We start from the raw sequence: 14,410 nt of genomic DNA, 5'->3' as shown, positions 1-14,410 counted from the left end.
GTTCCCATAAAAGTATATGGACAAGTGGCATAGCCCAGGTGATGCTCTTTATTGTGTGGGCTAGGTATGGAGAAAAGCTTATAGTGATATTACACTAGGCGAAAAATTGTTTGAAAATCTGTCATTTGGACAGTTTGTTAATTTTTAGTCCAGTTAATGGGCACAAATCGAAAATCAGTTGTGATGTTTTTGAGCCCAAAAATTTTGGGAAAAGTTTGGAAAATTGATATTTTGAAAGGTTAAAGTAATTGTAAAATCAGAAGGTTTTTTATTTTAATGCATTCTATGCATTAAGGTAAAAAGCCTCCTGTTTGCAGTAACCACCCCAGCACCCCCCTAATACCTACCTGAGCCCCATCTCTATCCAGCGATGTCCATGAGTCCCTCGGCCATCCGGGACTCTGCCTCCTGATTGCCTAAGACACAGCAGTATTGGCTCCCGTGGCTATCAATCAAAGTCAGTGTGCCAATCAGGAGAGAGAGGGGGCAGGGCCGAACAGCAGCTCCTTGTCTGAATGGACACACGGAGCTGCAGCTCCGCTCAGGTGCCCCCATAGAAAGATGCTTGCTGTGGGGGCACTTAACAGGAAAAAGGGGCCAGGAGCAGCGAAGAGGGACTCAAGAAGAGGAAGATCTGGACTACCCTGTGAAAAACCACTACACAGATCAGGTAAGCATAACATGTTCGTTAAAAATAAAAACACAAGACTTTACAATCACTTTAACATTTCTCTCTCGTTAAAATTGGACTGTTGGTTCTGCACAGTTGTGACCCAGAAGCAAAAAAACAAATGAGAAACGGATTCATTTATGTCCAGTGAATGATTTATCCTATGAAATTCAATTATATTATGATGGCAATATCGTTTGCTTTCATGATCGTATGTTCATTTTTCAAAAACAAGTTCAAATGATTTTTTGACAGGTGTATGGCTAGCATTAGATTTCTAATGGGGGATCTTTCTAGACCAAACTTTTTCAACCAGGGTGCCCTGGCAAAAAGTTTCTTCAGGGGTGCCTTTAAAAAATACCTAAAAATTGATCCAAAACAGTATACAAGCCAGCTTGTGGATGAAGCCTGCCTTTTAGTTACAAAAAGCCATGGGTTTTCATTATGCACCATTACGACTTTCTAGACACTGGCATCCTAACAACCAATGATGTCATCAGGTATTAAGGAGGATGTTTCTTGCCTTCACAGCATCCTTGTTTGACCCTCCTGTGCCCCTCTCCCTCAGCACAGGGGGGACATTAGCTTAGCTGACTGATAGAGAGAAATTGAGGGAGAAGAGAAACATTTGAATACTAATCAGTACCAGTGTGCAAAAGTGTATGGAATTGTAGGCCACACTCCCGCATAATCTCACTTAACTTAACTAGAATAATAACACTGACCCCAGTTTTGGCAAAGAATAGGCCGCGGCACTCTTTATTGGTTTAAATAAATAAATTAAATCATAACAATTACTTGAAAAGTTGAATCATTCAATTCAATTGAATCATCAATTACTTGCTTGTAAAAACACTCAAACTGAAATAACTTATAATTGCTCAGTTATAAAACAACTCGAGCAACAATAAACATAAAATACCATACGAAATACAATGTCCCCACCAGCCGGGCTTGAGCAACAAGAACGGCCCTACCCCACCACCGCGGCCCTTTCAATGCTACACTGCAGCCCTAGATTTAAAATATCAATCCCCACATCCGAAAGGTGAATGCCATCCTGGCGATAGAGCCCCTGGATGCCACCCTCCAGATCCACATGCCTATAGGACAAGCCGCCAATAGACGGCATAAACTTTTCCATTGCCCTATTTACCCTTTTCCTCATCTTCTCCATGGCTTTCCTCTGCGATGAGGAAAGCCAAGGAAGCCGTGGAACTATTTCAGAAAATACCACCACTGTCCCTGGAGACGAGAGGGAAAATAAATGCAAATCTCTCTTAATCTTAAATAGTAAGTCCAAAGTTTTAATATTACCAAGGTCATTACCCCCAGCGTGAATAACCACGATGGACGGAGGAGGCCAAACTTGGAACAATCTAGACAAATGAAAGTATAGCTGGTGCCACTGCAAGCCTCTAATTCCTTTCCAAAATAATTTAAACTCCGGAGGTAGTGCTAAATTTGTACTGTAAATACATTGTGAAGCTCTTTTCCTCGCCCAAAAAATGAATGAGTGGCCCAAGATCCAGACTGTTCGCTGAAAACCTGAAGGATTCAAATAAACAAGTTAGTCCTTACATACACTTTAAAACATTTCGATTTCCACCTTCCCATACTTTGTATTACCCCGTCCGAAAATCCCCTTTTAGTTGCCTCTGATGCTGCCCCTATCCTGAATGAATGTGAGGAAAACCTAAATTTTTTTAAGCACAGCCGCTCTAAGCATTTCCGTAAAACAAAATCGAATTGATATTTTGTGAGTGGAGTGGAATCCATGTGGACCAAAAACGCCCACCACCAACCGGTCTTACTTCCAAAATCGATTGATAATGCCCAACGGGCAAACACCCTGATTATGCTGAGCCTTAATAGTAATTGCCACACCTCTCCCCAGAGTGTCCGACTTTGAGCGACGTAACCAAATCTGGACATCTTCCCTGCCTACCACTACCTGATCATATAAAAGGCCTCCCTCAGTCTTCTTTGACAAAGGTAGCAGCTCAGAGATGCGGAGCGCCTCAAAAAAGGTCAATACAAAAGCCATTCTGAACAACAGTGCTTCATAGTCAGAATTACACACTAATGAGGTCATACCGCAGATATCCCCCAATAACTCAATAGAAATAGGTCTCCTGTCTTCTGTTACCGTCACCTTTCTCCTATAACCTTTCAATGCTTGCTGTACCGAAAAATAGGTCGTACAAGCCGGAAAACCTTTCAGGCGGCAGAAAAAAGAGATGCCTGCCAATGTCTTACGTAAATAACTAAGACAGTTTCCGCTGCATCAAAGAACCCATAAACTCCAGAACCAGACATTCCTCCGGTCGACCCTCCATCTTGCCCTTTGCCTCCATGAAAGCCAATCAACTCCTCCAGGCAGCAGAATAACTCGCCCATGTTCTCGGGGCCACTGATCCCTCGATCGACCTCTCGACTAAATCCTAACAACTGTCCAAACTCGGCTCGGAATCTCGGTACCTTTTTCGTCCGCCTCCAGCAGCAGCTGGCGAAAATGGTCCATCTGAAACCGAGATAGAGCATCGGCCAGATTATTCAAGACACCCGGTGTGTGTTTCGCCTTAAGCCATACATTGAGCTGTAAACACAAAAGGACAATCCTCCTGAGCACTCTAATCACACAAATGGACTTGGATGAGAGGCAGTTCACCGCGAACAAGACCCCTTTGTTGTCAGTTTCCACCAGAATCCTTCTATTCGCGAAACATGCACCCCACAGTTCCAACGCCATTAAGATCGGGAACAGCTCCAACAAAACCACATTTTTTGTCAGCTTTCCACTTTTCCATGACTCCGGCCATCCTGCACAACACCAGTGCGTCTGCCATATGGCCCCAAAGCCTCTAGAGCCCGCCGCATCTGTAAACAAACGAAAGTCAGGGGCAAAAATGAAATCCTCCTGAAAAAATGAACGACCATTAAACACCTTGAGAAATTCCGCCCAAACAGCCAAATCCTCCCGAAGGTCACTAGTCAATCTGATGTGGGAAAAGGGGGCCTTCAAGCCTGAAGTAGACAAGTAAAGGCGCCTTGAAAACACCCTACCCATGGGCATAATTCTGCATGCGAATGCTAACAAACCCAAGAAAGACTGCATCTCCTTCAATAGGACCTTCCTCCTCGACATAAACAACCGCACCAGAGATTTCAGCTTTGCCACCTTATCCACAGGTAAACAGAACTCCATACGATCCGTATCAATGTGAATGCCCAAAAAAAAAATTATTTTTGTAGTATTCAAGCAAGTTTTTTCCTCCGCCAGAGGAACCCCAAAATCTTCCGCCACTTCCCTAAAGATTTGCAACAAACTAAGACAATACACAGAATCTGGTGGGCCCACGAACAAAAAATCGTCCAGGTAAATCAAAACTCCCACACTACCCGACTTAGCCGCTACCACCCAGTGCAAAAAAGAAGAGAACGCCTCAAAGTAGGCACATGACACAGAACATCTCATAGGGAGGCTTTTGTCAAAGAAGTACATACCTTCCAGCTTAAAGCCCAAAGAATTAAATGCCACAGGTGATATAGGCAAAAGACGAAACGCGGACTTTATGTCCGCCTTCGCTAACAATGCCCCTTGGCCAAACAGCCTTATCTTAGCCATGGCTTCTTCAAACGTGGCATATGACACTGAAGACAAATCTCCATCAATGTCGTCATTCAGTGAGCTTCCTTTCGGGTAAGAGAGGTGGTGTATGACACGGAATTCATTCAGCTCTTTTTTGGGGACCACTCCAAGCGGAGAAACACGAAAACTATCAAAAGGCAGATGCTCAAAAGGACCTGCCACCCTACCCAGCTCGGTTTCCTTAACATCTTGTCCCTAACTACCTGTGGGAAGTTTTCCACCGACTTCAGATTGCCAACCTCTGTACATCCTTTCCCTACAAATGGGGGCAAAGGGAAACCCTTCTCAAAACCTTCAATGAGAAAACTGGCCCTCTCCCTGTTTGGGTATTTGTCCAACCACGGAAGCATTCTTTCCAGCCTCACAAGCGTGCAGGCTTTTTGGAAAAATATAATTTGGAACTTGCCCCGACCCTACCGTAGCATTTTTTCTAAAGCACTTACTCACTGGATGTGGGCCAGAGCAAAATTAACATTCGTGCTTATAACGGCAAGCCGCATTCCAACTACATTGACTTTCGTTGAATGCGAAACAACAGCCTTTGCGATAAGCTGCATTCTGAGTGTTCACCACCGGCTGCCTAGCAGGATTCTGCGGGGACATCAAGTTCAGCCAAAGGCCGACATCCTTCATACCCCATCTTAAAGAGGGGTGGACTGACAGCCCTCAGGGTGCTTCTCAGCCATCACCCCCACGAATATACAAAACGCCTGCAACCAGGTATGGAATGACCTAGGGGCCCCCCTGTGCCCACCGCTCCTCATCCTGTTTGTCGTCTCTTTTATCAGTCCTAACCGACAGCTCCTTATGAGCAGGTAACAGTGATAACAAGTCGACAAACTCGCCCTTCCATATTTTTTCCTTAACCCCAACACTCAAGTGGTAGCCCAGAGGTGACATCTCACATGGAATCGCGCCCTTCATGCACACCGCTACCTCCCAGCAATGGTGCATGCGCGGACAAAACATTATTTTCCTTAGATAAACTTTGACTAATATTACTATGAGCGAAATTATCACCATAAGGAATGGAGACAGTAGATACTGCAGGTGAGAAATTAAGTTTACAGCTTGGCTGCTGCTGTTTTAACAGACACAACAGGCTTAACAGGCACAGGAGAAACAGCAGGGGAGACACGAGAAAAAGATTGCACCAAAGAAGATAAAGAGTTAATTAATATAGACAGATTCTGTACATTGCACAACTCACCAGCTGATGGGGGGAGAACAGGCTGCTGCTCAGCTTCCTCCAGCAGCACACTGTCAGATGCTCCTGTTGTCTCATGCTGCGCTGTAGCCACTCCCACAGCAGGTGTTCTTGAAACTACAGGGATAATTCTCTGTGGAGATGGCAGACGTCCTCTCTCCCTCTCTGGGTCCGCCTGGCAGTTTTCAGCCCGCCCTCCGCCGCCCCTTCTTGGAGACAGGCAGGCTCGTCTTCTTCTTTTAGATGCTCGGCGCATGTGCGCCTGGGATGTCTTTACCGCCATGACACCGCATGGCGGCTCGCCTGCAGGTACACACGCCGGCTTCTCAGGCGTCTTCTCTCTCTCTGGGGGCCGTCTCCTGCCCTGGGCTAACCACCGGCCTCGCTGCAGGCGCTTCTGCCTGTGAAGGAGCAGGGTGAACTTCAACCGCAACTTGCTCTGTAATTCCAGACATAGAGAGACAATGCCGCAGCCAGGCTTCTCCCCCCGCACTCTCTGCCTTCTCAATCAGCTGCTTCAACAAGGCCTCCATGACAGCAGGTAAGAAAAAACCTCCTGGACTACTTCTGCTGAACTTTCTTCTTTGTGCTCTTCGGTGCAAAAGGAAGCACCCCAGCCCAAACCAAGCTTATAAAGCCTCTGCCCCAGCTTGCTAGAACCTTCCCTGCACACCGATTGGCCGATACCTGCTGTATGCTCAGGTAAAATTAACCTCCTACTAGCCTAAACCTGTAAACCTATACCCCTATGCTTACCTGACAGAACTGCTAATGGTGGCCACAATCCCACACAAGTGGCCACATAATGTGCCCCCTTTTATATTCGCTTTTAAAGAATAAATCACCTCTAATGTTGATTGTCCTACCTGTGGCTGTTGCTGCGTTATGTAAAGCTATTAGAATAGTTTTTTACATTTTATAATGGGGTGCCTTGAGGCTGTCCATAATTTTAAAGGGTGCCTTGAGATTTTTTTATAATTTTAAAGGGTGCCTCGACTGAAAAAAGACTGAGAAACACTGTTCTAGACACAGTGGGGTTTATTTACTAAGGCTGGCCATACATGGGTTGAATTCCGAAATAATTTTCTTTAGAAAATCGCAACTAAGAATTTTCACACCTTTAGTGGACTGCAGCAATGGCCAATTTTTGTGTGGCCAGCGAATTTGAGTGATCAGGCATGTTTGACATTTTTTGAAAATTAAAACGATTTTCTAATCAGTGATGGGAGAATTATGCGAGAAATATAATCAAAAAAGAAATGCGCATGAGCACAAGAATAGAAAATTCCCGGAAAAAAAAGAAGGTTCCCGGCCATGAAAATTCTTTTTTGTAGCAACATGAGGTCAAATTGAAGGCTTGGTTGGTCGAATTTCAAAATCAATAGTGGCACCATCAGATTACAAAATCGTGTGATTTTTTTTTTTTCGATTTTCAAAAGAAAATGTGTTTGGAATTCGACCCATGTATGGCCTGCATAAAATTTGAGAGTGCAAAATCTGGTGCAGCTGTACATGGTAGCCAATCAGCTTCTAAATTCAGCTTGTTCATTTAGGCTTTGACAAAAAAATCTAGAAGCTAATTGGTTTCTATGCAAAGCCATACCAGCTTTTGCACTCTCTAGTTTTAGTAAATCAAACCCTTTATCAGCTTTTTTTTATTCTTAAAAGCGGGCTAGTTCTGACTAGATAGTTTTTAATGCATGATGCAACTATTGTATTGTCAACATTATCTATTTAAATTGTACTAGCATACTATAGGAGAAAATAGGAATATTTCTGCGCTAAAAAAAATTGATATAGATATTGAAGAAATATGTGACAAAGTGTACAAAGCAGCTAGCACATGATCCACAGACAGTGATCAAAAAATACCAATAATAACAAAAAGTGCAGCGCTAGATATGAATAATGATAAATACAATGAAATAAAAGTTCATTCAAAAAGCATTTGAAAAGACGTGAAAAATAAAGAAGTGACTAAGGATCCCAAAGAAAAGTCCAATATGAAAGAAATCCAGGAATATAAATGTGATAGCAATCCTTCCTTCCTGTGACACCCGGGAGATGTGCAAAGTGGGGACACCTCAGTGCACTAGTGAGAGAAGCAGCTTACCGGAAAGCCGTGGCTACTCAAATGAATGAGACAGCCTCGCCGGATACAGCATAAATCTCAGGAACTCCAAGAGACCATGGGTAGCGCCGTGGAATGATAAATTCCTCAAGGTAGCTCCATAATAATCAGATGGGAGTATGGAAAAGAATAGTACACAAGACCATAGCGTAATCCCATAAAAAACATTAGTGAAGTTTATTCAAAAAACTACTCACATAGATGAAGTACAAACAGGCACATAGAAAATGGTGGCTGGGGATTCAATTGCGGCGTCCCGCATGTATCCAGTCAGCATAAACGATAATAGCCAGCTCATAGAAGGGGCGTGTGGACGTTGCGTGTAGGATTGCTATCACATTTATATTCCTGGATTTGTTTCATATTGGACTTTTCTTTGGGATCCTTAGTCACTTCTTTATTTTTCACGTCTTTCCAAATGCTTTTTGAATGAACTTTTATTTCATTGTATTTATCATTATTCATATCTAGCGCTGCACTTTTTGTTATTGCTAGCATACTATCACTACTCTTTAGTAATATAACAAGATACAACAATTTTACCATTATACGTTATTTTACAAATACTTTATTGTTATCACACCTATAGTAGTATTTTAAGCAGAGAATGAAGGACTAGGATAATGCCTAGAGTTAAGTGGGGTACACACTAGTAGAAAATCTGCCGAAAATTCCCGTCCAAGGTAAAATCGTACGATTTTCGGCTAGTGTGTACACAACTTACAGCAGCCGATGCCGACATTTTCAACTAAAAAAATGCAGGGACAAACACCAAAATTTTTATCGTCCGTCCCCAGATGACCAATTTTCGTTTAATGTGTATGCAGTATGTCCGCGAAAAATCGGATACGAAAGACCGCGCATGATCTGAAGTTACTGACGACTTGGAAGTCTAGGAACAAATGTCCCAAAAAAAAAATTGGACGAGAAATTTAGTGAACATTATGCACTGTCAACTAAAAATGGTTATGACCGCTGAGCATGAGATCGAAAAATCGGAGGATATTTCATCTGATTTTCGTCAAGTGTGTACAAGCCTTTACTGCAAATAGATACATCAGAGAACAATTAGATTCAAGATTAGGTTGGAATCAGGATTGCTGGATTTATCATTGGTGTCACTTCAAATAGTGCTTCTCCAATACTGATTCATATAAAACATACACACGAGACAAGAAAAACAACCAATTTTCACAGTTTCATGAGGTTAAAACTCAAAAGATGATGTCAGATTGGTGCTTTTAGCAGAGGGAGAACATCAATACATTTTCAATTAAACACTCATGACAGAGTGTTGGCAGATTATTTTTAATAAAGCACACTGCAAGCACTAGATCCTAGTGAAATGCTGTAAAAATGTAATCACATTGTAATATTCTTTAATTCTGGCGCCTGACTTTTCCTGACTTTATGTTCCACAAATTGCCATTTAGTGGTCAGTGACTGCCTATCCATTCCAGTGTGCAGTGATTGCCCTTACTGGCCACTGAGGAGATTGAATGTGCAATTTGACTGTACATTATAGTAATTCCTGAAGAGAAGGATATTGTTAAGAATTATAGGTATTCAATTATTGTGAGCAACTAACCAAAAAAGTTACAAAACACTTCTGAAATCCTCTGGCCTGTAAAAATGAAATGTGTGTTTTGTTGAGTTTGTAAACCTCAAAATACTGTATGTATTATTCAACAGCATTAAAATTGAACAAGGGGGCTACGCGGAGAAGGGGTTGCTCATGAAATGCATATGCTTTGTCATTACTACACTATTCTCTTCCCAGGTAACCCATTGGATGGAACTGTCAACGACACCTACCTAAATTTGTTTGTCTTATTTTCTTTTCATTTTGTACGTTATATGACATCCCATGATGCATAATGTTTGATATGACTGATGTTTTTTGTCGGTATATTGTTTGTACTAAAACCTAATAAAAAACTATTGAAATTAAAATTGAACAAGGGACAGTAAAATATAGAAATATGGATAAGGCTAGAAAAAGTAATGAACTACATGTTGCAGGGTGTATAAGGGAAGAGTCCCTCTTTATTTCAATAGCACAGTATTATAGAAATATACAGTATATGGATCCCTGAAAAACAAGGTCATTCAGGTCATTCAGAGGGGTGTATACAGTATATAGAAGTTAAGAAAATGTTTTGGTAAGTATACAGAAAAGACAGAGCCAGTAGGACTAAAAATAAAACATCACAACAGGAAAAAAGAAAGAAAGACAAATAGTAAGGGGAAGGCTGGGAGTGCAAGGAGAGGGAAAGTAAGAAAGAAAGAGAAGGAGTGCAAAGGTATAGGGGAAGGGGTCTTCAAACTACGGCCCTCCAGTTGTTCAGGAACTATAATTCCCATCATGCCTAGTTATGTCTGTGAATGTCAGAGTTTTGCAATGCCTCGTGGGATGTGTAGTTCCGCAACAGCTGGAGGGCCGTAGTTTGAGGATCCCTAAAAGGGGAGGAGGATATTGAGGTCAGATGGTCAGTAGGGAATCATCAAACTATGGAGGGTTGAAAATAAAATCTCCCTAGTTTTTCAACTAGGAAAGAATTTGGAATGGGTGTCAAGCAATATTGTCATCGGGTTTTAATTTATCTTAATGCCAGTTAACCTGTTTTTTTTTTTTTTTTTTATCACTTTAAAACTTATTCCAGAACCTAGCATTGTTAGTCTGGGGGTCATGAAAATGTGAAGGACTAATAATCGTTCTGTGTGGAAAAGGTTAGGGATGGCTCCTAAAAGTTTTTACAAAGATTAGTGTAAAGTAATGTACAAATGAGATTATTAACCCATATCCACAATCTGTCCTTTAAGCATGCTGAAAAGTTTGCTTGGATTATTACACTGAGAGCCCTGCCTTTTGCCCTTGCCATTTTATACTATCAATATATAGTGTGTATATATATATATATATATATATATATATATATATATATATATATACAGGATAGGGGGACTGTGGCCTTCTATTTTATCATGGAAACGGTGTGAATCCAGGCTCCTCAGGTTGAAGATATGAGGGCTTATGAAGGCACCATACTTACAGATGTGAACAGAACACTCCCAAAAAAGAATGGGCTCGAAGATACACTCCTTATACTTTTGTATTGGAATATTGCTGAACATTAACTAAAAAAAATAGTCTAGATTTATTGGAGTACACTGTGTAGAACAATGAGGATCTTGTTTTCCACCCTGTTTGTGTTTTTATGGCTCCTAATTACTATATTTTGTCCTGATTTCATCTACATTATATTAGCAGACTAATGAGAATCCCATTTGTTTTAATTGGAAGCCAGGTCTCATAGCCCTGTCTCACTACAAACATTTCCTTTTTGTTCTAGAAGTACACAGCATAGCTTACACTTCATTCTGTCCCTGCTGACTTTATAACAATTGTCAGTCCACAGGCGTGGTTAGATGGCATGTACAAAGAACATTACAACATCTAAAAAAACAATTTGTAATGGGAAAACAAGGTGTGTAGGTTGCTATTCCCAAGAATAAAATGATGTTCTCAATAGTTACTTTAACAAAGGGACATTTTCATGTATTGGCCCATCGGTAGGACGATGAAGTAAGGCAGCAGTCAATCAGCTACATTTCACTAACGTGGCAACATTACTGGAATTGAGATGATCTGTAAGTTAGAATGTAAATGTTACAAAATAAACCAAATATATAAAATTATGGGAAAACAACTCTGAAATGGGTGGGGCAATATAAGTGTTCTACTGCACAGGGACCCTGCTTGGCATGGGGGGATGCAGATGCAATTAAGTATGGAGCTCTCATAACCAAAAATTAATATGTATTTGCACAAATTTGCACTCCCACAAATCTCCTGTCCTAAAGCAGAACTTAAATACAATAGTTTATTTTTTTTTTTATTTTGAATAGAGTAAAGAAGGGTTACTGTATAACGCCTGCCTTTTTTTTTTTTGCCATATTTGTTCTACTGGGTAGATTTCCCTTCCCTTTCTGTTCAATGGCCAAAACAGGAAGTAAGAGGAAATGCCTGCGAAGTGAGGGAATCCCTGGTTGTCACCAGGGTCATCAGTGTCCCCCTTATTTCTGTTCTGAGGACAACCTAAAATGTGTGATTTTCATTCACTTTTGGTGATAATGGAAAACCTGAAAAACACAGAGGATGAATCGCTCTACCAGGGACACTGAAAGCAATAAAAACCTGAAAGATGTTCTAATCCCTCTTAACAATCAAAAACTAAAAAAGTTTTACCTTTACTTATACTTTAGGATCACTTTCCCCCTTCCATTGATGATCCCATATAGATAAACCTAATAAAAGCCCGTATTTACTGTATTTGCTGATTGCCCAAAGTAGTCTTTCTGAGGGTTTAGCAAGGCAATTGATTCCCCACTATTTCAAGATCTGGCTACAGCTTTGGGTGTTTTCTGAGAATAGCAGTTTATCTGTAGGGCACAATATGGTGAAGAGGGGGTGGTGGCTTTTAGACCATCTCCTAACACTCAGCCCCAAACCTTAGGCTGCAAATGAATGTTTAACCTATACTAATACTGTACTTAAATTGGCCTTGTCACAATAATAAGTGCCTAAAACCTTTGATAACCATAAAAGAAAAGTATATAAATACTCCCCTTTCCTTGTGCTCTCATTGCCAATCATTACTCCAATATGGCTTGCCTTTACCCAAAGCCCTCCAGGAAATTGACACTTTCAAGAGTGTCAATCTTCTAGGCTCCCACAGCTCTTACTGGTTCCTCTTTCTGACCTCGTGTCAATACTTTAACCCTTCTAACATGTTTATAAGAAAATAAAGTTTTACCTAGAGCTGGACTTTTGTTTTTACATGTTTATAAGCTGCTGTTTTTTAAACATTTATTACAGGGTCTATCAATGGCATTTTAATTTGCATTATAAAATATTATTTACAGCATTGTATAATGAAGGAGCCTGTACATACACACTCTGTAAGGCCTAGTCTATATACACGGTTTGGGGGCAGTAAAAAGAGGTGCCCCCCCAACGTTTTTGCCAACTGCCCCTCTAAGCAGCAAAGGCATCTGAACAGGTGTATAGTAATAGGGGCTGTGCTGCAACTGCCCTGAAACTGCTTTCATTGCACGTAGCGGTGCAGGCTTATAGGGGTTAAATGATGCAGTGAGGAGGCGACATAATGCCTCCTCACCACCTGTCAAATGCCTTTTGAAAAGTGATCCAGAGTAGATTGCTCTTCATAGGTCTACTGCTTTTGTAAACGAGCCCTAATTTTGCTACTGTTAATCAAGGGCTGAAATGTACACAGTAAACCTGTGATAATGTTCATGGTAATTGAAGACCTCTATTGTAGTCTGTTCTGGCATCCCACATCAAAACATTGCATTGTTTTACACGCATAAATTGGCAGAGTTCATGACTTGGTAAGCTTTGTTATTTGATGTTCTTACACTGACAACATAAGGATATGAGCGCATGGTTACACAAAGACAAGTCTCCGGTTCCTAAAATGGAAATGCTATGCAGTTTTCTAATTACTGTATTCATGTATATCCCCACTCTCCATGTAAGTCACTTATAACAACAGCTTGGCTCCCCGCCAATTTATTCTCTGTTGGTGAGACAGCTAAACTAAGCAAATGACTTTCCTGTCAGGAAGCATAGGCAAATGTGTGTGTTTTCCATGACACAGCTAATTGTTTAGTGGACTTTAGGTGACAATAATGTATAGTCTTATATTGGTTTATTTAAGTAATATTAAATCCAAAAGCAAACATTTGTTACATTGCAGCCTACCAATACTTAGATGTTGTAGCTGCATTCATTTTATGTTATAGGCTTTCTTTCTTTTATTTTTATCTGGTAATCTGGCCAGTTAGAGCCGGTTCACACTGGGGCGACCTGTCAGGCGACCTGGTCGCCTGACAGGTCGCCGTAGGTCGCCTGCCATAGAGAAGCGTTGGACCCGTTCTAATAGGAGCGACACAAGTCACTCCGACTTAGAAAAAGGGTCCGGAGCTTCTTTGGGGCGACCTGGAGCGACCTGCATTGACTTCAATGTTATAAAGTCCGTGCTGGCCGCTCCGAGGTCGCGGTGCGAGCTGCGCACCGCGACTTGTGAGGTCGCCCCGGCAAGTCGGATCGCTCTAATGTGAACCGGCTCTAAAATGGTTACTGTAACTTCTTATAAAGTGTTAGCTGGAGTTAGACTTCAATTTGTTAGTGTATTTAAATTTGCTAATACATCTAACACTCCCCTCCCCTCAGACTGACAATGCCCTTCACCCAGAGTGGGGGCACAGAAGGTGTGTTACTGGCCAGATCACCAAGTGAAAACAGAGAGAAAAAAATAATAAAATGTCAGCTGTGAAATTTCAATAAAGTTCTAACGAAAAAAAAAAAATTGCTGTCACAACGCATGTAATCAGCACAGCCACAGGTGTGAACCAGTCCTAAATTTTAGCTACAACAATAAATTAATGATTAATAACATTTCTACATGTACATAACCATTTAAAGTAGAAGTCCACTCTGACACTAAAATTCCTGCATCTGTAGACCTCCACGATCTAACACTAACCTATCTAGCTCTGTAAAGAAGAAATCTGTATACATACCTTTTTTGAAGCTGATCTGATCCGATCCCACACTGAGTTGTCAGCGGCGGCTTCACTGTGCAGGTGGGTGAAAAGGACATGGCCCACAAAAGAAGCCCCATAGTAAGTCATTGGGTGACGTCACTCCCCTTTCATTTCACAGCC

General features: G+C 41.4%; 2 protein-coding genes across 5 annotated transcripts in view; one reads left to right on the top strand and one right to left on the bottom strand.

Annotated features, from left to right (window-relative positions):
• The window catches only part of FILIP1 (filamin A interacting protein 1), a 233,184-nt gene that overhangs the window by 112,598 nt on the left and 106,176 nt on the right, over positions 1-14,410 (top strand). The window lies entirely within an intron of this gene.
• On the bottom strand, positions 1,644-4,298 carry LOC309550157 (uncharacterized protein; the record flags this gene model as incomplete). The annotated part of the gene is made up of 2 exons (XM_082250590.1): positions 1,644-2,218; positions 4,178-4,298. The coding sequence occupies 2 exons, from the start codon at positions 4,296-4,298 to the stop codon at positions 1,644-1,646; spliced, it is 696 nt and encodes a 231-aa protein (XP_082106716.1).

Source organism: Pelophylax lessonae (genome assembly GCF_965119305.1).
Source record: "Pelophylax lessonae genome assembly, chromosome: 3".
NCBI classification, from domain to species: Eukaryota; Metazoa; Chordata; class Amphibia; order Anura; family Ranidae; genus Pelophylax; species Pelophylax lessonae.
This window is presented reverse-complemented; position numbering and strand designations above follow the sequence as displayed.